This window comes from Peromyscus leucopus, chromosome 6 (assembly GCF_004664715.2).
Source record: "Peromyscus leucopus breed LL Stock chromosome 6, UCI_PerLeu_2.1, whole genome shotgun sequence".
Lineage (NCBI taxonomy): Eukaryota > Metazoa > Chordata > Mammalia > Rodentia > Cricetidae > Peromyscus > Peromyscus leucopus.
Window position 1 is genome coordinate 117,539,711 of NC_051068.1, and position 23,941 is coordinate 117,563,651.

The 23,941-nt window shown below is 41.0% G+C and overlaps 2 protein-coding genes across 5 annotated transcripts in view; one reads left to right on the forward strand and one right to left on the reverse strand.

Moving 5' to 3' along the window:
- The first annotated feature begins 8,458 nt into the window (after positions 1-8,458).
- On the forward strand, positions 8,459-23,822 carry Ctbs (chitobiase). Of its 2 annotated transcripts, XM_037207187.1 has the most exons (8): positions 10,713-10,746; positions 10,911-11,008; positions 12,173-12,311; positions 12,772-12,980; positions 18,380-18,551; positions 19,669-19,766; positions 20,067-20,228; positions 22,571-23,822. In XM_037207187.1, the coding sequence occupies exons 2-8, from the start codon at positions 10,979-10,981 to the stop codon at positions 22,760-22,762; spliced, it is 1,002 nt and encodes a 333-aa protein (XP_037063082.1). In that variant the 5' UTR covers positions 10,713-10,746; positions 10,911-10,978; the 3' UTR covers positions 22,763-23,822. The 2 variants fall into 2 exon arrangements, with proteins under 2 accessions (XP_028732708.1, XP_037063082.1); XM_028876875.2 differs by lacking the exons at positions 10,713-10,746; positions 10,911-11,008 and adding an exon at positions 8,459-8,630.
- Positions 18,200-23,941, reverse strand: part of Spata1 (spermatogenesis associated 1) — a 37,154-nt gene continuing 31,412 nt past the window's right edge. The window contains exons 14-15 of one of the 3 annotated variants that reach the window (XM_037207184.1): positions 21,831-21,901; positions 18,316-18,531 (exon numbers count right to left, since the gene is read on the reverse strand). In XM_037207184.1, coding sequence (XP_037063079.1) covers positions 21,879-21,901 — 23 coding nt within the window. In that variant the 3' untranslated portion in view covers positions 18,316-18,531; positions 21,831-21,878. Of the gene's footprint in view, positions 18,549-21,830; positions 21,902-23,941 lie in introns of all 3 variants that reach the window. The other 2 variants (XM_037207185.1, XM_037207183.1) reach the window with 2 other exon arrangements.

Below are 23,941 nucleotides of genomic sequence, written 5' to 3' on the forward strand. Positions count from 1 at the left end.
GAGGAAATGAGATCAGCTCAGGGATTGGTGAGGTGAGGTTAGCTGTGGCCTCTTCTGTCTCTCTGATCTTTCAGCATTACCCTAATACCTTGTCCTCGGTTTGTTTTTATTAATAAGACCTTTTAAGATCTGTACTACAATCCACCAAAACCTTTCCTGCTTTATAAAGATCTTGCCCCACCAAAGGACTCAGCAAAGCCACCAAAGTTCCTTACCAATCTCTAGGTCCCTGTTGAATCAACCATACACACACACACACACACACACACACACACACACACACACACACACACACACACATGGCCTCTGGTCTCTGAAGCACCACAAACACCGGACCATTGCTGAGACTCCTTCTGTCACAGCCATGCCTTAGGTTCTCATCTTCGGTGGCAATGATGTACTCCCAGATCTGGCTCTGCAGCACCAGTTCCAGGTCCAGAAGCTCATGGATGGAGTAGGTGTTGGGATTGACTGACTCAAAGCCCTCAATCTGGGCCAGGATGGCTGCCGAGTTGGTCAAGCTGCCTGAGCTCTGGGGGCTCTTCCCAATTTTTTTTTTTTTTGGGGGGGGGTTTTCGAGACAGGGTTTCTCTGTGTAGCTTTGCGCCTTTCCTGGAACTCACTTGGTAGCCCAGGCTGGCCTCGAACTCACAGAGATCCGCCTTGCTCTGCCTCCCGAGTGCTGGGATTAAAGGCATGCGCCACCACTGCCCGGCTCTCTTCCCAATTTTTTTTTTAACTCCTCTGTGAACATAGTTCTATCTGACCCAGTGAACTGGGGTTTAACCACAGCTTCTCTTATATTTTCCTCAGTAGTGTCTGTCCTTCCTATTGTTTTCTTTCCATCTGCACATTTGTGGGGTTCAGATGGAAATAACCAATGTTCCTAATGGCTTTGATAAGGCAATCCTTCAGTGACTGACTTCCTTCACACTGTCTCAGGTCATACGGCCTTCGCCTTAAGGGGGATGTAGTTATATTACTTAGTTTTGCTTCCACAGCACTCAGACTGACCCCATCTGCTCTGTTCACAGCCTCATGAGTTAAGCTGTGACAGGCTCTGTCATTGCTTGTTTGGGTCTCCAGTTCCAGCAGCTTGATCGCCTAATGTTCCCTGATTACTATGGGTTTTGCACTGGACCATTGTTAATGCCCCATTTGCAGGTGGAGTGTAGATTTTTTTTAAACTAAAGGTCAGACCCTATGGGGTATCTTCTATTGTTTTTACCATGTTTCCCTCACTCTGAATCTTCCCACAAGTTCCAAGTTCTCGGATCCCAGGAAAGGATTCTGAGCACAGATCTAACCTGTACTGGTTTTTCTCTCTTGCTTCTTCCACCCCTGCCTTAAGCAGCAAGTCAACAGCTCCATCTCATCCTTTCATTTATCTTATTTATTTGCCGAATCAGAGGGCCTGGAGCTCAGCAGCCCTGAGGTGGCTGGGACGGTCATTCACATCCCCCTGAACTGCACGTGCTTCTGGACTGAAGGCCCCAAGGGGCTACTGGTAGGAGGGTTGTTTCTGAACTGGCTAGCTCTCAACCTACAGGTTAAGTTCATTACCTCGGCTTCAGGGTCACAGACGTTGTTGTCAGGAGGTTTGGGAAGCGCTGTCAATCAAGGCTTTCGTCCTGGCTGTCTTCCCCAGCTCTTAGAGAAAACTGTCAGTCTGGTCCATTTTGTCAGGTACAAAAGCAACTTGGCAATGTTTTGTCTGAGCTCCCAGTTTGAGGACACAGGCGACCATCGTGGGGAAGGACATGCAGTGGGGAAGGCATGCAGCAGGAGCATAGGATGCAGCTGGTTGCATTGCATCCATAGCCAGGAAGCGGAGACAGACGCATGCTCACTTTCTGCTTATTCAGTCTGGGACCTCTGCCTGTGGAATGGTGCTGCCCACAGTTAGGGTGGGTCCTTCAACCTTGGTGAACTCACAGAAACACCCTCACAGACATGCTCAGAGGTTTGTCGTCTAGGTGATTCTAGGGCGCGTCAAGTTGATGATACTGACCATCGCAGTAAGCTGTGTTATGTAACTGGCTCAGTTACATAACTGAGGAGAAAGGGACTGTCACTGGCTCACTTTGCGGGGACGTGTTCTGGGAACCCCATTCCCTTCTCTTTCCAAGAAATCCTACCTGACACCATCAAGCCAGCAGAGCTTTCTTTCCCAGTGTCAGCCACTGCAGTTAGGGGTGGGAAAGGGAGTCCTCTGCTCACCGTCTGCAGCAGAAGGGCATCCTCCAGCCTCCTGCATGGTGACTCCATTCCCATTGCCCGGGGCATAGACTGATCAGTCCCCCTGAACACAATGGAGCCTCAACAAGGGGGTAACAACAGTCCCTTACCACTTTGTCACTGTGGGTTTATACAGTGTATTTCTTGTACTGACTGAATGCCTCAGTTCAAGTTCAATGAAGAATGTGCGCCTCTGATGCCCGGGCAGTAAACACATCTTTGGCTAGAAAGAGCACTTTCCTACAGCAGTGATGGCATTTAAGTTCTCCTGTCTATCTTTTAAACATCTCAATGGAGACCTGGGTGCACTGCCAGTTCAGGCAGGGAGAGTGGGCAGGAAAGCAACCACTGCTGCCCCAGGCCTGGCCTTGCTGATACCCAGCTTTGCTTCCTCAGTTGTGGCTATGGCTTGGATATATGGCTTATATTCTTTTAGCTTGGTGCTTATTATGGTGGTGTAGATGGTGGGCCTCTTCAGTGGAGCCTGAGGTCATGGAAGCATGCCTTTGGAAGGAATCATGGCTGTTTGTCTGTCTCACCCCATCCCCTCTGACTTACTTCTTAGCATGTTTTCCATGTGGACAGATCCACTAGGAAGTGATGTGGCTAAGAGGGCCTCACCCAAGCCGAGCTAATGCCAGAATCGTGGCCTTGGAGCTCCAAATCTGTGAGCTGAATAGACATCTCATCTTTATTAAATTATCTTGACCCTATTATAGTAACAGAAAGTGAATGAATACAGCTACCCTGAGTCACCAGCCTCAGAACGGATGCACACCAGCTATCCAGAAATGAGTGCAGAGCTTATTATCAACTCCCATCTTTCCTTTAAGTTACAACCGAGGCTAAGTGAATCCTCTAGGGTCATAGAGCTAATAAAGATAGTCCTCACATCTGAAATAACAGGTTCTATAAGAACTGTACCAAGAACTGTGGAGTCATTGTGATAGGCAGGATCAGTATACTAAGACCCTTAGTGCTGCAAATAGGACATGTTAGCTTTCTCTAATATTAAGTCTGACTAGTTGGTTTGACCCCTGACTCACAAGGACATATGTTTCTGGCTGTGGAATTAGGTAGAGCACAATAGAGCTCAACAGTCCTTTTGGGTTGCTCTTATACCATTTTGTGCATGGTACTAGAGTATAGTTTGTTTTTGTTTTTGTTTTTGTTTTCCGAGACAGGGTTTCTTTGTGTAGCTTTGTGCCTTTCTTGGAACTCACTCTGTAGCCCAGGTTGACCTCGAACTCACAGAGATCCTCCTGGCTCTGCCTCCCAAGTGCTGGGATTAAAGGCATGCGCCACCACCGCCCACTTTAGAATATAGTTCTTAATAAAATTACCATCACCATATCTACCATGGTCATTATTATTGTTAACTTCACCATCATCTAGCTTATATGAAAATTAAGGCAAATTTCTATTATTTTAATTAGAATTATAAAAGAATCCTATTCTATATCTTGAACACTGGAAGAAACTGGAAGAAACCTGGTACATGGAAACTTACATGTTGAACTGACCTCTCCCAAATTCATGTTGAATTTCTAACCACTGTCTCAGAAATGAGAGCCCCTCTCTAGTTAAAATGAAACCATGAGTTCAGTTAGTTAAATGAAGTCTAACTAAATGAAGTCATCTAGTTAAAATGAAATTATCAGTGCAGGTTGTTTTGCAGTAACTGGTGTCTGCAGAAGCAAGGGAAATTTTGAACACATTCATATAGAGAACGCATCATGTGAACCTGAAGATGACTATTTACAAGCCAAAAAGCAAGGTTGGAATAGACGATTCTGTCACAGTCTTTAGAAAGACATCACCACCAATATATCTTGTTCACGGACTTCTAGAATTATGGAACAGTAGATATGTTGTTATTGTTTCATTCATCTGGTTTGGGGCACTTAATTACTGCAACCTTAGTAAACTAATACAGGCAACAGAAGGAACATTGTGGCCATCTCCAAGTGTGTGGGCTATGTATCATTTATCTAAATTGTTCTATTGTCAATAAAAACCCGGGACTCAGATCAAGAAAATGGTGGAGGAAAGACCAGCTGACCATCTCTCTCCATGCTTCTCAGATTGAAAAGGCCTGTGAATCTTTCTAAGCCCCTCTCTATTCTTTCCTGTGCCTTTCTATGGTATCCTGGGTTCTCCAAAATCTCTATGGCTAATTCCAGTCAGCTAGTTGGTGACTCTGCCCCCCGATTCAAAGTTAATTTTATTAACAGTTTCAGAGTGTCACAGTGTGATCAAATATCCCATAACAGGGCTGTGGTTAACAGTGCTAAAGATGAGCAGGCTTCTATCTGTTCTTGGGAGTAGTCAGTCTTGGCATGTTAACAGAGAGACCTGGCCAGCAGGACGGCCTTAGTCCCTATTGGTTTTCATCAGGTGGCAGGTGGAAAGTGAACTCCTTTTCAGTAATGGTTGCTATGCCAATACAAGCCAGTGACAAGTATTCTGTTTGCAGATTGGCAGCCTGTTTTCTAAGCCCCTCACTTGAAGTACATGAAAGGCGCAGCGTCTCTCAGTCTTTGCATGCCGGATGGACTGGCTCAAATGAGATGCAGTTTTACAGGATGAATGTGAAGCAAGTTAAAGTTTACTACAGTAGTAAAAGGGGAACAAAAGTGGGCTTTACCTTTCCTATCAAACCAACAGAGAGGTTTCACTGATTGTGAATTTATTCTGAGCCCACAGGAATGACTGGCATGGAGGCACATCCTAAAAGTGACAGTTCTGCTGTATGATGCATAGTCCTGCTCACGCCGGAACGTCCGTAAGCACCAGACATGCCGTCCTTAGAGATCATGGAAAAGAACTCTGAGTGGGATGAGGACTGTTAGATCAGGGTCCAGTGAAGGAGGCTGATACAGCTACAGGAGGAAAGGTTTGGGATTCAGGAGGAGGAAATGTTGGCCGTCTGTGTTCAAATATCTGAAGAGTCCTCTACGGAAGAGAGATCACTGCTTCCAGCAAGTTCCCAAGGTAAAGTTCCTGGGAACAATAAGACAATTTCCAGCCCAAGGTGAAAAAACTATCTGCAATTAGTTTTCTTTAAAAGGTTAGCTGCTGAGTAAAATGGCAAGCATATTCTGGAAGAGCCAAGCAAAAGCTGAAGCTTTCTTTTTTTTTTTTTTTTTTTTTTTTTTTTTTTTTTTTTTTGAGACAGGCTCTCACTATGTAGCTCTGACTATCCTGGAACTCACTATGTAGACCAGGCTGGCCTCGAACTCACAGAGACCTGTCTGCCCCCGGCTTCCCAAGTGCTGGTATTAATGACATGTACCACAATTCCCAGCTTTGAAATTCATTCCTTATGGAAGGGAGAGATGGGTGTAAGGTGGGACTGGAAGACCTGATGTTCAAAGCTGGCCTTGGAGATTCTCGAAGCTGTCCTGACCTGTGTGGCGGACTTGATGTCAGTCCTAAGCTGTCCCCCTAATGCTGTTCCTCCATCTCAGTAAGACAGATACCTAACTTAAATTGAGATGACTGTTAGAAATAGAGCACTCTGGCCTGGGGTGCTGCGCAACCCGAGCAGACAGATGACTTGCTCGGAGGCCAGGTGACAGGCTCTGGAGCAGCTTGAGTGCTGCCCCTCCCTGGTGGGAAATGGAGACTGCTTGGCATCGTTGTTAAGATCACGGACTTGGAGCTACATTGTCCAAGTTGAAATCCTAGCTCCACACCTTACTATCATTGAGCTACAATCAACCCTTGAGATACAAATCAGGTTTTAGATGGAAAAACACCGAAAAACAAGAGTGTCTGCTAAGGCAAGCTCAGGTCAAATCCCTGCTTCACATTTAGGAACGTCAGGGCCATCTGCCTGTAGTTTAGCTTCATTGTCTGTGATATCAGGCTGAGACCCATGCCTATTTTACACGGCTATGACTCTGATGCAAGTGGGAGGAGGCAGTGCATATCAGAGCAGGGAGAAGGAGCGTAGCAGAGCAGAAGTCCCCTCAACACACTCATCACTGGAGACTGGAGAATGCTGCCACTGCAGACCCCAAGAAGACATCAAGAGCTGCGATGAGCTGTGATATGGTGCTAATTGTCAGCTTGACAGGATCTAGGACAATCAAGGAGACAGCCTCCAGGCATGCATTATCTAGGTTAGGTTACCACTGGGCATGCCTATGATCAAGTTAATTGTGGGAGGGAGACTCTGGCACTATGAGTTCTCTAGGTTAGTTCCTACACTGCATTATAAAGGGGAGGCTAGCTGAATGTCAGCACTCTTTCTGATGGTGACCAGCTGCCTCAAGATCCTGTTGCCTTGACGTGGCTGCCATAGTAGACTGTACCCTTGAACCGTGAACTGGCATAACCTGTCCTAAGTTACTTTTTTTTTCATATTTTTTTTATTTATTTTACAATACTATTCAGTTCTACATAATAGCCACAGATTCCCTCGTTCTCTCCCTTCCTGCCCCCTCCCCTCCCCCCAGCCCACCTCCCATTCCCACCTCCTCCAGATCAAGGTCTCCCCCGAGGACTGGGATCGACCTGATAGACTCAGTCCAGGCAGGTCCAGTCCCCTCCTCCCAGACTAAGCCAAGTGTCCCTGCATAAGTCCCAGGTTTCAAACAGCCAACTCATGCAATGAGCACAGGACTTGGTCCCACTGCCTAGATGCCTCCCAAACAGATCAAGCCAATCGACTGTCTCACCTATTCAGAGGGCCTGATCCAGTTGGGGGCCCCTCAGCCTTTGGCTCATAGTTCCTAAGTTACTTTTTAATTACAGCAACAGGAAGAGAAATTAAGACAAAGCCAATCCGCAAAGATTACAAGTATACTAATTTATTCCGTTTCCAGTTATCTTAAGCTTGGTCCTCTTCTCAGAGAGCTCGGGGAGGTCTTTGTTTTGATAATACTTTGGTTCTGGGAAAATAATTCATTTAAATTTTTATTGGTGTTTAGGGGGTTTACAATAAATTTAAACTCATATGCTATAATTGGCGTTTTAATTGTTATTATGAGTTTAATGACATTCAGTTTCCTTTAGAGCCATAAAGAGAATATTTATTCTGTTGATGCTTAAACAGGAGAATTCCCCATAGAAATGCAATAATCGTCAAAATGTGCTTTCTTTCCTGCATGTACTGCACTTGCCAAGCAGAAAAATATAGGCGCAACCCCAGGATCTCATAGAGCAGTGGTTCTCAACCTGTGGGTCACGATCTTTTGGGAGTCGAGCGATTGTGTTCACAGGGGTAGTCTAAGACCGTCAGAAAACTCAGGTATTTACATTGCAATTCATAACAGCAGCAAAAAAATTCTTTATGAAGTAGCAATGAAAATAATTTTATTGTTGGGGGGGGTTTCACCACAACATGAGGAACTGTATTAGAGGGTCGCAGCATCAGGAAGGTTGAGAACCTCTGTGATGCAGTCTGCTGAAACTCTCGTCACGTTCTCATAACAAAAGGAAAGGCTCTTCATGAAGCTGTAACTCTCATGCTAAGATCACTGCCCAGAGTTTATCTTTAAATTCACTTTATTTTATGCGGGAAAAAAATCACAATACACACAACCAAATATCTTGAAATATGACAATAATCTCACTCCATCTGTTTCACATGTTTTTTTTTTTAACATTCTGTGTAGAGACTTGGAAAAGAATGCCCATTTTTTGATTGATTTTGAGTTTTAAAAAGAAAACATGAGCTCTTGGAGCTTACAGTGAACTTACTGGGAGGGTGTGGGGGGTGGGTGTGCAAATCGTTCTGAAACAATTGTAAGATGGATGAGCAGAAAACTTTTAGAACACGCAACCATGGCATGGTGTGGAGCCAAAGAGTGGGGGAGAGGAGAAAAGTGGTGGAGCTGAGAGTTACTCCAGTGAAGACCACTTCGCTGGCCTTTCCAAGCACCGGAGTGTGGAGTGTGGGCGCCTCTTGCCTTCACTCCTACGCTGTGCCTGCAGGTACTAGGGGGTGGGGGGGGGGGGAGACAAGAGTCCCAGGCACCCGGCAGCAGGCCAGTGGTCGGTCTACCCTCACCGAAGCAGGCCCCGCCCTCTAGGCCCTGCACACCCCGCAGCAGGCCCCGCCCTCTAACCCCTCACTGAAGCAGGCCCCGCCCTCTAGGCCTCGCACACCCCGCAGCAGGCCCCGCCCTCTACCCCCCCCCCGCAGCAGGCCGGTCTCGCCCACGTTTAGCAGCAGGCCCCGCCCCTCCCCGCCCACCCGCCGTCAGGCCCCGCCCCTCAGGAGGTGCCTTCCGGAGGCCTCCACCGCAGGCATGGCGCTGCGCGGTTTCCCGGCACTCACTCTCCTGCTGCTGCCGCTGCTGGCGCTCCGGCTCTCGGCCGGGGACTGCCCGTGTTCCGAGCCTGCGCTCTGCCGACCGGTCCGCCATCGCCGGGACTTCGAGGTCAGCACGCCCTTTGCCCGTCTGCCTGGTATTCAAGGCTGTAAGAGCAGCAGCCTTAACCACCCCGAGCCTTCCGCTATTCGGATTCCCTTCAGAGTAGACAGGAACTCTGGGCGGCTTCTCAGGCCGCCAGTTGGTGCCCCTGCCTCATCGGACCCCCAAGGCCAGCTCCTGTCCCTACCCAATCAGCCTCCTTCAGGAAGGGAGGAGAACCGGTACTCAGTTTCCAAAGCAATGGTGTTCAGTATGGATAAAGTCTCAACCGGAAAAGTACACCCCAAAGCAGACGTTCTGCTGACCTTTACTCTTGATACGGATCCTTATGGACGCTCGGAGTGGGGCAAAAATAAGTACTTGATTTTCCTTTAACCCAACCTTACGGTTTATAAAGCTTCTGGCAACTTCACTCTTTTTTTTTCGAGATAGGGTTTCTCTGTATAGCCCTGACATGGAACTCTCTCTGTAGACCAGGCTGGCCTCGAACTCAAAGATCCTCCTCACAGAGATCCTCCTGCTTCTGCCTCCCAAGTGCTGGGATTAAAGGCATGTACCATCACCGCCCCACAACTTCACTCTTTCTAGAAGCAATAGTAAAACCACGTAACTGGAGTAGACAGCGGTAGCTAGACCTGGAAGAAGTCAAGAGGTCAGAGGGTTGAGTCGACAAAAATTGTACAAAGAACGAACAATTCAAGGGTCTTAACCTTGTATTTGGTTTTGAGGTATAGCTATTTAAATCTCTGTGTTTGCACCCATTGTTTAGAAAAAAACAGTGACAGTGTTTTTGTAGACTCTGCCTACTGTGGAAAGCTAACATCCTTTAAAGGAAAAAATGTAGGTCCATTAATGTTTCGTTGAGCAATGGTCATTGGCAGCACTCATTATAAAAAGCTCAGAAGTTAAAATCCCAGGTAGTAGGTCTTTTACAGGCTGAATCTGGAAGAGAAGTAATTGGTAACAACGGATAGCTGCTTACCTTTTTGTTTATGGTCTGGCAGAATTTCCCAGAGATTAGTTAGTTGGCTGGTCCTGATTGGCTAAATTGGAATCCAGGGCACTCACTCAGCTATTTCAGCCTGAAGCTCCTCCCCACAATTAAGTGGTTTTATAACAATCTGATTTATTGTGGCACTCAATACCTAGTGGGTGATATAGTATTTGTGAGCGTTTTGAATTACACACAAGGAAACAGAATTATTCTCATTCACAGATTCGTAGGAAATGAGGCCTTTCCCTGGCTTTTTGTTTTTTGAAATAGGGAGACTAGATTATAATAAGGTCTCCCTCCCCACTGCATATGTTTGTGTGTATGTGGTGGTGGGGGAATACTGGAGAATTGAACTGTGCTTTGAGGGTGAACACCATTTGTACCAGCTGGTTTTATGTCAACTTGACACAAGCTAGAGTTGTCAGAGAGGAGGGAACCTCAACTGAGAAAGGACATCCAGAAGATCCTGCTGTAGGCAAGCCTGTAGGCCATTTCTTAATTAGTGGTTGATGTGGGAGGACCTACCCCATTATGGGTGGTGTCATCCCTGGGCTAGAGGTCCTGGCTTCTCTAAGAAAGCAGGCTTGGCAAGCTTCCAGGCTCCTTCCCTGTTGGAGTTCCTGTCCTGACTTCCTTCGAGGATAAACAGTGATGTAGAAGCATAAACTGAACCCTTTCCTCCCAAGTTGCTTTGGTCATGGTGTTTCATCACAGCAATAGTTACCCTAAATAAGACACCATTCTCTACCATGCCAAACCCAACCCCTCCTTCCTTTGTATTTTCAAGATTGGGAGTGGTTGCTATTATATCACAGGCCCTAGCTTTTTTTTTTTTTTAAATAGCAAATTGAATCTTAATTATGAGAATTAAAGCATTGGGCCATTCGTTTTGCATTCTGTGTGTAGTTTACTGGATAGTTGCTTGGCAGAAAAAAATGAACTATGCATAGTTAATTCTGAAAGGTAAGAGGGAGGATGAAGAAATGAAATGTTGGCCTTTACTGTTAGGGTTCATGCTTTACACAGCCCTTCCCCATCCATTCTCCTGTGGTCCCCACGTCTCTATTTGCAGTGCCAATGTCATGTGCCATCCATGCTTCAAACAGCAGTGGATCTCCAGATAAAACGGTCAGTTCTGTGGTCCCGAGTGCTGCTTGAGAGTGCCACCTACCTTGTTAGTTTCATGTGCTTCCATCTCGCTAGCGTTTCCTGTGCTGTAGCTGTAGAATAGGGTGTTGGTTTTGTTCCGGCTCTGCCAACGCTCACTTGTCTTCTCTTTTGTCTTCCTCCAGGTCGCAGAAGTCCCCTAGCTTGCAGTCATCGTGGATTTCTTGTGACACCTAGCTAGCAGATTCCCTTTATGTGGTGTCACGGGCCGCTGTATCCCCTTGCACGCCTTAATGCTATTGTAATTAATTCCTAGTGGACCTTGGTGTTTATCAACCTCTGTGCCTCTAGTGCAGAGCAAAATGCCTCTCCTACATTTTACTGGAATTCATTAATATTTACTAAATCCATAAATTAATACCTTGAGGTAAAAGGAACATGATCATTGTTGCTTTTGTGCTTCTAGAATTATCTTTGAGGGGAAAATGCTGGAGGAACAAGTTAGCTACTTTAAAAGTGGACCTGACTGCTCTTCTAAGTTAGCATCATCCAAAGCACACAGAGAACCGAGCAGTGTCTGTGGCCCCACATGAAGTAGGCAGAAGTTGAAACTCTTCAGACTCTGTACTTGGTGTTAGCTGCACTGTTCCAACCTTTGCTGAGACCCCACTCATGATCTCATTCACCCAAATACTCCCCTACTGCGATTCCAGTTTCAGTCCCTTTCAATCTGTTTCTCACTTCAGCACAAGGGGTTTTCCAGAACACATTCCTTTTCTTTTTAGAAGTATTTGTGTCCTGACATTAGGTGACGAAGAATGCAGGGAAAGGACACATAAACCACAAAGGTGTAAAGCAGATGGTTTTTCTCATTTCAACTCTGTCACAGGCTTTTTGTTTTGTTTTGTTTGTTTCACAGATAAATGTAAAAAAATTAATCAATAGTAAAAGTAAAAAACCTTAAATGAACCTCCATGGCTTCAGGGTGGCCATTCAGTCTGTATAGAAATTCGCTGAGATGTAGTTTGATGTTTGAGTGGCTACCTTAATCTAGATGAATGATATTTTTATGTGAGTCCATTACAATAAAGTGTTTTATTAAATAAAAATGCTTCTGTCCTCTCCATTTCCCTCAGGATACTAACTTCTCAATAGGGCTGAATTACTGACACAGCTATTCATGATTTGCCCCAGATTAACCATTTCCTGGTTCTTTTCTGTACTCCCTCTGAATTCTAGGTGTCTGCCATACTAACATTTATAGTCACTGCTTTTTTTTTTGGTCTTCAGACCTCGACAGTAGCCAGCAGTTATAACGGTAACCTGAAGTCTTGTCCTGTACTCTGTGCCCAATGTCCACCACAGTTGTCAACATATAGAGGTGGTTTGTGTATGTTAGTATGAGAATCTCGGATTAACTGCTGGTGCCTACCCGTTTTCCTGGCAGGTCTTTGTATTTGATGTTGGACAGAAAACCTGGAAATCTTATGACTGGTCACAAATTACAACTGTGGCAGTTTTTGGAAAATATGACTCAGAACTTATGTGCTATGCTCATTCAAAAGGAGCCAGAGTAGTGCTAAAGGGTATGTTATTAGCAGACACATGTGCCTAGCCAATGGGAAAAACATAGTTGTTATTTACTATAGTCCTTTTTGGGGCCATTGTTTTTTTCAAGACCTAAAGTTAATTGTAGATACTGTTAAATCTAGTCTCAAAATACTGATTTTCTTAAAACAAAATTAAATAAAACCACTTCTTGTTTTTGAGAAAATGTGATTGCCTAATTACAGCATACTGACCTTTAGTCATGTTCTGCTTCCACAAGTTCTGCTTCTAATTGAGAATTATTTTACTCATAATGACCATTGGTAAGCAATGGCTGTTATTTGGCACGCTATTTCTCTATTTGGAAAGCAAATCAGAGGCTTCATATTCCAAAAATAATGATGTATCTCAGACATTTTGATCCCTTTGGGAGTGGCTTCGTGAAGTAAATGTAACTGTGAAAAAGCATGTGTATAATTATGTCTGTGTCTGCCAAAGGTGATGTCTCCCTGAAGGATATCATTGATCCTACTTTCAGAGCATCATGGATAGCTCAAAAAGTTAATTTGGCCAAAACACAACATATGGATGGAATTAATATAGACATAGAACAAGAAGTTAATTGCTTTTCACCTGAATATGAAGCATTGACAGCGTTGGTCAAAGAAACCACCGAGCGTTTCCATCGTGAGATCGAGGGGTCACAGGTAAATACATATTCGTGTTTTGTTGTTTTTGGTTTTTAATCAAAATGTATTCATGAAAGTATGACTTATGGTATCTTAGTTTTATAGTAATGAATGGTGAAAGAATTTCTGCACATATTTCCCGAATACCTTTTCTGGAGTGTTAATATTATTTAAGTTCCTGAGTTTCTTTCATATCAAAATATAGCATTGGGCTTGTTCTGTCTACTTGCCTGCAGCACTACAGGCTATGAGGAAGCAAGAAGCCAGAAGGGCTAAACTGCCTTTTATGAGTAGAGAGCAAGAAAAACAGGCACTAACGAAGAGGGGTAGTGCTGGGGAATTGCCTCATTCTCTGTAGTCTCTATATTATTTGCAAAGCACTCAGGGCCCACAAAAGCTCGAAGGACTAATTCTAACCAACCAGGCAGAACTGTAACAATAGGCCATACACATAATTAGAGCTGATCTCAGTACAAGGCATCTTACCAGACAATGTGTAAGTAGCAAAGGGCCGTGTGCTTCCAGATCAGGGTTGTCAAACATGGCCACACATTAAGATAACCTGGGTCTTAAAAAAGAATAAAAACCTAAACACCTGTGTACACACACTGGAGAGTCACCTCCAGGAATATGCACAAAGCCCTGGGTACAACCTCTAGCACTAAAAAAAATGATTCCTGAGTGTCTTAGTTAGGGTTTCTGTTGCTGTGAAGAAACGCCATGACCACAGGCAACTCTTAGAAAGGAAAACATTTAATTGGGGCTGGCTTACGGTTTCCCAGGTTTAGTCAATTACTGTCATGGTGAGATGCATGGTGGCATGCAGGCAGACATGGTGGTGGAGAAGGAACTTAAGAGTTCTATATCCTGGTCCACAGGCAGCAGGAGACTGTGTGTCACACTGGGCATAGCTTGAGCATGTAAGACTTCAAAGCCTGCCTCTACAATGACACGCTTCCTCCAACATGACACACCCACTACAATACGGCCACACCTCCTAACAGTGCCACTCCCTGTGGGCCAAGCATTCAAACACATGGGTCTATGGAGGCCATACCTATTCAAACCACCACACTGAGCAAATTAATGATCCCTGTCTTTAAGCATTTAAAATCCTGCCATATGTGATGGTACATGTTTAATACCAGTGCATAATTGATAAGAGGCAGGAAGACTGGGATTTCAAGGCTAGCCTGGGCTATATAGTGAGATGCTATCTCAATAAAGCCAAAATATTTATTTAAGTAGGACTCATACACATTGTTCTTGGTATCCCTGGAAGTTGTTTCCAGGACTCTTGATATCAAAATCTGTAGATGCTAAAGTCATGTACAAAATGTCAAAGTATTTGATATAACCTACACAAAACTGCCCATATACTTTAAATAATCTTTATATTACTTATAATACCTAATACAATGTAAATGTTACATCATTAGCTGTGTTGAGGATATAAGGGTAAGAAAAATATCCACACATGTTCATTATAGACAATTAGCAAATGTTTTTTATCTATACTTTGTAGAATCAATGGATGTAGAACTCACCATTATATAAAATATATATAATAAATATATTCTGAGTATCTGTTATACATACATGTAATATTCATGCAAGTAGAACACCGTAAGTACTATAAACCAATGATTCTGAAACTTGCTCCATGATCACATGAAGGTGCTATTTATAATTTCCTAACACTGATTCATCGAGTATGGGATAGAGTTTCGGGAACTGCATTTTTACCATGTGCTGTAGGTGATTCTAGCAGAGCTGACTGTCATGAACTTGAGACTCACTGGTAAAACTATGACACAAGGATGGACATATCTAGCGGGAAGGAGATTTATGGTTGAGATTGGGATGAAAGCATCACTCTTGCACTCAGGAAATGTTTGCTAAATGTTTGTTGAATTAATTTTTTTTAAATTTACATTTATTTAGTCTGTGTATGAATGAGTGTGTGTGTGTGCACGTGTGTATAAGTCAAAGAACAATACTGTGGAGTCATTTTTCTCCTTCCATCAGTTCCAGAGAACAAACTCTGGTTTGTATACTTGGTGGCAAGTGCCTTTACCCTGAGCCATCTTGCCAGCCCTGAACAAATTAAAAAAAAAAAGATTTTAAAAGGTATATATAATTTATACAGGTTTAATCTTGAAATGATACTTGAAAATTTCATTATAAAAAAGGAAGAACAAATGATAGACCACTCAAAAAGGAGTCATTCATGACATGGCTCAAGGTTCTTAAGCTAGAGATCAGAAAACAAAAATGCCCAAAATAGAGAGCCTTGAGTGGGAAACTGAGCTTCTTAGGAATGCAGTCAGAGTTAAAGAGCTAGAGATGCCTGTGAAGAGTTCTTTCTACACCTTTGTTCTGAAAGTAGACTTAATGCTGTGGTGGTTTGAATAGGTATGGCCCCATAGACTCATGTGTTTGAATGCTTGGCCCACAGGGAGTGGCACTGTTAGGAGGTGTGGCCTTATTGAGTGGGTGTGTCATGTTGGAGGAAGCGTGTCATTTTGAGGCAGGCTTTGAGGTCTTATATGCTCAAGCTAAGCCCAGTGTGACACAGTCTCCTGCTGCCTGTGGACCAGGATATAGAACTCTCAGCTCCTTCTCCACCACCACGTCTGTCTGCATGCCACCAATGCTTCCCACCATGACAATGAACTATACCTGTGAAACTGTAAGCCAGCCCCAATTAAATGCTTTCCTTTTATTTTTGTTTTTATTTTTGTTTTTGTTTTTCGAGACAGGGTTTCTCTGTGTAGCTTTGCACCTTTCCTAGAACTCACTCTGTAGTCCAGGCTGGCCAGAGTTGACATGGTCTTGGTGTCTCTTCACAGCAGTAGAAACCCTGACTAAGACAGTTGCCTTATGTGACTTAGCACAGGGCAAGCTGTAAGGGTGAATACTAAAACTTAAGGCTTTAGCTTTCTTGTCTTTAACCACTACTTTCTCAGAAGATAAACTGTGACAGGCAATTCAAGTGAAAATACTCTTAGTATTCAAGATATGTAAGTAGCAACAGTGGATTGGAAATTTAACTGCTTAGTGGTACTTGCTAACTTTATTACTGCAAGACAGCTCCCATTTTGTAATAAGAGGTAGTGACAAATGGGTCCAATATGTAAAATTTTACTTCATAACCATTTTTTGTAGAACTGTTAGTACTCAATGAATCATAGGAGAAACTTTCAGAAAGTCTGAAAGTTTGCTAAGATAAATTAGACAAAAATATGAAGATTTTATATAAAGACTCGTTTTATTATAATTGATAAGTGTTTACTGGGTGCCTGATTAAGGGGAAAACATTTGGTGGGATTTTAGAATGTTTTTACACAATAAAACTTATTAATATTTAACACAAACAATATTAGGTCCAGCCTATATTGTTTTTTCCCAGGGTCCACAGAAGAGTCTAACAACCAGCTAAAGATTCTAATCTGAGGGATATCAAATGAATCTATGCACACTGAGTTCTTTAGTCCATTCACTTTATTCTTCTACGGCGATTCTATCTACACGGTTACTTTTCTGCTCTCTTACTTAGCTCCTCTCGGTCCCTCCTTCTCTCAGTCCCTTCTGCTGTTCTCTCATCATTCTACCTAGTTCTTTCCATCTCAGTCCTCATCTTTGTTCTTCTCCATCCATCCTCTCAGTGCTCCCAGAGAACCAGTCTATAGACCCACACAGTAATTCTATGGCAAAGCAATGCAAGCTTGAAGTTTTCAGGGTCGCAGAGAGAGGTGATAAGGACCCACACATAAAGCAATTAATTGTCAGCTTCCAATCACAATCCAAAAGGGGAGTGACTAAAGGGGAGTTCTCTGGTAGGGTTAACTAAAGGCTAAGACCAATTAAGGAATTTATGTGCTCAAACTATTACCTAGAAATGGCTAGGTAGAATGGTAGGGGTCAATAAGTCACAAGAAAATAAACTGTCTTTGGCTGCAGCTGCTTTCTGATAGGGAGGGGCACATATGCTAGGTGGCTAAGCAACCTATGTCAGAGCATGTAGTATTTGGTTAGTAAAAGCACTTTCACTCAGAGTAATTGCTGAGGAGAAAATCTAGGAATAGCACTTGGCTGAGGAGGAATTAAAACTTGATTTGCACAAGAAAGAAGCTTGCAAAGAAAGAAGCTTGCACCTATCACCTGCCTGGCCTGGAGGCAATCTCCTTGGGTCAGTGGGAAGTAACTGCCTTAACTCAGTAACTAGCAAATGGCCCCCAGGAATGGGAGCAGTAAATCTCTTAAATTAGGGTCTTGTGTAAATAACCCCGGGGTGAAGGTAAGGGGTTGAGTATTTAATTGTTAGTGGTTCTTTTCTCTATCTGTGAGTGAGATGAGCTAATGTTTATCTATGTGCAGTTTTGTCCTTGGAAAAAGGTATCTTTGCTGAAATACTTCTGTCTGCAGAATGGCCCTGGCCAGATATATGTTAATAAAAAATAAACGCCACTGGGGACAGTTATCCAATTACCCCAAATGTATAGGGAAAGTTGTGCCCAAGATTGAGATGCAATTGTGAGATTATGTGTACACATAACATGGAGATGCATGGTAAATGGGGAGACTCATAGCTGTTATTGCATAAGAAGTTTACAAGAGACAGCCAGTTCATTCAAAAGGCAGTAATTCCATAACACCTTGCATGATGGTTTCCTCTAACAGAACCTTTAGTTCTGATAGGTTGACCTTCTGAGCACTAGTTGTCACCTGCTGTATACTCTCATGGATTTTTGCTAATAATGGCTCTCAATAAGTATTTGAAGTAAAAAACATATTTTAAGAGACCCATCCTTGATGATCACCATTGAAAGTAAAGGATAATTTATCACCTATTTCATTTGGCTATTTCCAAAACTAAGATCATTTAAGTGATACGTTAAGCATTTTGAGTTGGTGAATAAAGCCCAATTCTCTTGACTAATATTGGGCCCACCCTACCATGTCATATAATTATGAATCAGGAACTAACTCAGAATACCATCAGGCAGTACCAACAGGTGATCTATGTAGCCCCACAGTAAAGTCTGTATTTGATTTCTTTTCTTCACCTTCCGCTTATTCAGGAGCCCCACCATAGTGTTATTATTGAACCTGTTTCTTTCAGTCAGTGAGTTCCTAGCCCACCCTTTGAGAACATTTGCATTTGAAATTCTTTTTCCTCACAGTGCTGTGCTCCTGGTCCTTGTGTATCCAGATACGTGCACAGGCCAGTCCAATGTAGTAACAAAATATATTTATTAGGCCTTATTAGCCCTCTTCTACATGTGTCAGATTACATACACATACATTGTAAGCAGTTCTTTATCCTTAGGTAGAATGAGGCAAGAGAATGTATGATAAGAATCTGATATACTTTATCATGTTATATAAAATAATGTGTAGGCTTTTTTTCACAGGTAACTTTTGATGTAGCTTGGTCACCAAAGAACATAGACAAAAGGTGCTATAATTATACCGGAATTGCAGATGCCTGTGATTTTCTCTTCGTGATGTCTTACGATGAGCAAAGTCAGATCTGGTCAGAATGTATTGCAGCAGCCAATGCTCCCTATAATCAGACATTAACTGGTAAGAATCCAAGAAATGATCACTTGATTAGTATTATTTATTCCAAAACCTTGCACACTAAAGTACCTTTTAGTTTTTCTAAATTATTTATATACCCCTTTTATATAAAAGCTTGCTTTACAAATAAAAATATAACAAAATAATAAAAATAAATTGGACAGCTTTAGTATTTTCAAAAAAATTGAAAATTTCATTTACTTATCACACCCTCATGGGATAGCTATATTATCATTGGTCCTACTTCATACTTCAAGCCTAACACTCTTGCCATATGGCAAGACATTTTTATTTACTATTATGGAAGTTAGTGCAAAAATTCTCAGCTGGACAGAGTGCAGACAATAACTGTATGTGCACTCAACCATATATATTCAACCACAAATGGAAACTCTGTAACACACACACACACACACACACACACACACACACACACACACACACACACGGTTCAGGAACACCATTGTGGAGCGGACAGAAAGAGTGTAAGAGCCAGAGTTGGGGAGGACCATAGCAGAAGTGTCTTCTGGTTATGAAGGACTGCACACTCTGAAGTTTACAGCAGCTGTGGCAGCCACACAAGACTGGCACAAGATCTAGCCCGTCCCCATTCTTGTGAGTAGTTGGAGAGTTTGTTCACATTCCTTGTGTCCTAAATTACAGGTCACTATAGTATAAGAGCAAGGACATTTCTTATCTACAGTGGTCACTAGGAAGCATACAGAGTACTTTTAAACATAGAACACTTGAGTTTCTATATGAAATTCTGAGTATCACTACCACAAAGTGAAGATTTACAGAACTTCTTTTTGAAGCTTTAGAATCCCAAATATCAAATATACGTTAACAGCTATGTATGATTTCTTGCAATTTTCATTTCTCCAATTATATTTTGTTTATTTTGCTTCCATATCATCTTTACTGGATGTCATCTCTTATTAAGAAAGAAAGACATAGGACTTCCAGTTTTTAAGGGGTGACTTTTTAGCAGAAAATGGATCTGTAAAAATGTACCTGTTTCTCCAAACTTAAGATTTGGTGGTGTGTTCCAGCTTCTATGTACATATTAACAGATATATAAACAGAAGAATTATGTGTTTTTCTATCCCCACGTGACTAGGATATAGTGACTATATCAAGATGGGCATTAGCCCTACGAAACTTGTAATGGGTATTCCCTGGTATGGTTATGATTATACCTGCCTGAATCTATCAGAGGTAAGAACAACTTATTTGTTATATGATTGCTCCATTATATATTTTAGTCTGCTTTGATTATGTTTAACTTTATTTAAATAATTTATGAAATATATTTTGAAGCTAAACTTTGTTTCTTTATAATTTACTAATATGGAAGTTTCTGAATGCCATGCATTTTCTCTTAATATTAATGATCATTCTATACATTTATAGATTATTTATAGTGTATCTTTTATTTCTAACAGTTTATATTATTTGTCTCATTTGGATTTTGACATTTGCTTAATAATAACATGAACGAGTATTCTGTATCTCTAGGAGGACGTCTGCACCATTGCAAAGGTCCCTTTCCGAGGGGCTCCCTGCAGCGATGCTGCAGGACGTCAGGTGCCCTACAGAGCCATCATGAAGCAAGTAAACAGTTCTGTTTCTGGGAGCCAGTGGGATGAAGACCAGCAAGCTCCTTACTATAACTACAAGGTCCGTTTTCATAAATTATCAACATTTACTCTATTAGTTTCCATAGTCTGTATTTTGTGGTTAGCTATTTGGCATTAATAATTTACCAGTTTTACTGTTTCTGTGCATAAACCTGTCTGAGTCTGTGTAATCAGGAAGTTGAGTTGCCTGGGGAACAATTGAAGTTACATTCCTAGTGTAATACTCTTGCCTGGTCGACTTCCTTTTGGATGTTTTATGCATCTCACAAATAGAACTTCCTTAGTAGTTGACAACTATGCTGAGGTCATTTGCTTTTCAAAGGGCTTTGACCAAAGTAGGTTTTATGTTTGAAAGTCTCCATTTATTTCAAAATAGCTTAACAATTCTGATGAGATCCAGAGAGGTGGGAATGAAGCTGAGACTAGTAGATGAGTCATTATAGATTTTTATATTGAAAAAATGGCATCTGTTAATTTTATTTTACAAGTAAAGCCAATTATAAGGAATTTTAAAAGTTAGGAACAGAAAAACATTACATAAGAAAACATACACACACATAGCATATACACACATACATAAAGGCAATATTACTAGAATTCTGTTCTGAGAACTGTTAACATTATGCATAGATATGCACATACATATGCAAACATTCATGCATGTTCTATGACCAAATATATTTAGAAAACACTTGGTCATATCTGTTGGCTGGGATTTCTATTGTATGGAATTATATTAAAATATTTAGGAAATGTTGCAATACATAAAGTATTTATTTAACATAGAGCCTGCTTCAACCCACTCAGACCCAGGCAGGGAAACAGTATTTAATGGTTATAGTAATCAATTATATATAATTTAGAAATATGTATGTAATGATAGTATATACTGCCATAAACTGTTTTGTAATCATTGGCTTAATTTTTCTTTACTAAGTGAGAAGATGCAGAAACATGTTCTTTTTTCAAAAAATTAACATTTTTAATTGACAAAATTGTATCTATTTATGATATACAACCTGCTTTGATATACATATCCATTACATGTGTCTTACTTTGCACAGTTCTTTTAAAGTGAGATCAGTTAAAATTAGCAATTTTAAAATATGTAATCCCTCGCTACTTGCTCTTAATTATCATGATGATGGTATTTACTAGATCTTTTTTACTTATTTCTCTTGTCTGACTAAAATAGTGTGTCCTTTGAATGTCTCCCATTCTCCCCATCCACATCTTCTGATATAACTACCATTTTAGTTTCTTTGAAGGAATAGATTTGTTTTTGAGTTAAGTATGTTTACTTTATTTCCTAGACACACTTTAAGGTATTTTTGCTCTTATGCATTAGTTGCATATATCAATGGGATTCAGTATGGTTTTTCAACACAATACACAGCATCCACTGATAAAATCAAGGTTGATAGCATTTTCCTTATAATTTCTTTATATTTGAAGCCTTTGAACTCTTCCCTCTTATTCACAGTGACAGTGGTACAGGGTAGAGGGTGAGTACAAGACCACAATCTAGTTTTTGTTCTTAATCAGTCCTGTGCTCAGTCATCCCGGGAGTCACCTCCAAAAGCCTTAGGATCAATTTTGTAAGACCTAGGAAGGTGGCCCTTTCCTCCTCCACTGCTATTACCTGTTCATTTGGCTGATTTATCACAAACAGTATTCATCTACTGAACTCTTAGGTTGGCACACTTCCAAAAACTGTAAAGAATACAAATAAATAAATAAATACACAAATAAACAAACAAGCAAACAAGCTGTTTTAATGGACAGTAGCAGTTGTTTCTTTTAACTTGGGTTGTACATCAGTTACCCAGTGGAATATTAAAACAGAAGATAAACAAATGTGGATCCTAGCACTCGCCTTAGAAGAATTTGATTCAGCATGTTTTATGTAGAGTGAGACATAGAAATCTGAACTGTTAGTTTTGTGTTGTTCTAGACAGGGTCTCAGTGTGTAGCTTAGACTTGCCCTGAACTCATGATCCTCTTGCCTCATCCTTTTGAATGCCAGGTGTTCATCACCAGGCCCTTCTAGGGTGTAATTTAAAAGCTCCATGACTTACAATGATTCAAGCATACATCTTAATTGATAGTCATTAGAACAGATCAAATAAAGAATCTTAAGACAAGGAGGTTCTTAAATAAACTACATTAGGAGGTTAAATTGTGTAATCTTTATTGCTGCTAAAGTACCACAAGGTAATATTTAGAAATATCATGTATATGACCATTAAATAATAAAGCAGAAATGTAATGTGCTATAAATTTTTCATTATTTCTTTGCATGCATTTTGAATCTTTGAATTTGATAATTTTCCCCTCCTGTATTAAATTCTTTAAATTTACAGTTTACTTGTTTTTGTATAGGATCCTGCTGGCCATTTTCATCAAGTGTGGTATGATAACCCCCAGAGCATTTCACTAAAGGCAGCATATGTCAAAAACTATGGCTTGAGGGGCATTGGCATGTGGAATGCCAACTGTCTTGACTACTCAGAAGATGCTCTAGCCAAAGAGCAAACGAGAGAAATGTGGGGAGCTTTAAAACCAAGGCTGTGATGGAGAGGAGCATCTTTTGTCAGACTATTAGATTTTGCAAGAATGAGCTGTATAAATGGATCTAACTTCTTGCAGAGATAAAAATGTATATATTTTGTCATGTTGCCATAAGTTACCTATTGATATACTCAACACACAGGTAAGAAATAAATTCTTCATTTGAACACAAAAGATACATACATATCTTAAATATCCAGGAATATAAAAGCATGAAATAAGTCAACTACTCTATTAAATATTCCTCTGTTTCAATATTATAATGTAATTAGGAAAATTGCTTTCAAAATTTCATGCTGAATTTTCTCTCTTGGTAATAAAATGTACTGTTAAAAACCATTACTGATTTTAAAAATATGTGTAGCTAGTGGACAAAAGAGGATAATGGGGTGGGGAATGAATATGATCAAATTATATTACACACATATATAAGAATCTCATAATGAAGCCCATTATTTTTTACAATTAATATATGCTAATAAAAAATTTACAAGAACTATATGTAACTTGAAATAAAAAACTGTTGGCTTCAAACACGGTCTTAAGACCTAGCCTTTGAGAAACAGTTTATGTTGAATTTATTTTCAACAAATCTTAAATTTAGTACCGGGAATTTAGTATCTCTTTAGATTCATCAAAATGATTAGACATGATTTTTCTGCTTCCTGACTCCTTATAGTACATACTAATGTTTCATGATACCCACATTAGCGTCACTTAAATCTTTAGACAGTGTATGAGATTTAAAAAAATATGCATACAAATTAAATTCAAGATTATTTAGTAATATTTGAACCAGTAAACTAGAGGTACTTGATATGAGATTTGTGTGTAAAATTCTTGTAATAAGAATAAGCTGATGTTGAACTTGATTCTATTCACTGTTTATACTTCTAGTCATTCATAGTCTTTCACTTATTAACCCTCATTTCTTTTGCCTAGTTTTCATGTTTTTCTTATACATTTGCATCTTGCTTATAGCCTATGTAAGAACATTATTCTCTCATCTTGCTCCTTTTCTAAAAGATCAATCTCGTGAAAATAAATTTCTAAATGTAAAGCAGTCTTTGTTCTCTTTTTCTTTCTTTCTTTCTTTTTTTTTTTTTTTTTTTTCTGAGACAAGGTTTCTCTGTGTAGTTTTGGTGCTTGTCTTAGATCTCGCTCTGTAGCCCAGGCTGGCTT

What these genes read in the sequence shown, in the direction of transcription:
- Ctbs (XM_028876875.2), top strand. Translation starts at nt 8,499, where the DNA reads ATGGCGCTGCGCGGTTTCCCGGCACTCACTCTCCTGCTGCTGCCGCTG. An exon ending in GCCATCGCCGGGACTTCGAG is followed by an intron (nt 8,631 to 12,172) that starts GTCAGCACGCCC and finishes TTTTCCTGGCAG; the next exon opens with GTCTTTGTATTTGATGTTGG. An exon ending in GTGAGATCGAGGGGTCACAG is followed by an intron (nt 12,981 to 18,379) that starts GTAAATACATAT and finishes TTTTTTTCACAG; the next exon opens with GTAACTTTTGATGTAGCTTG.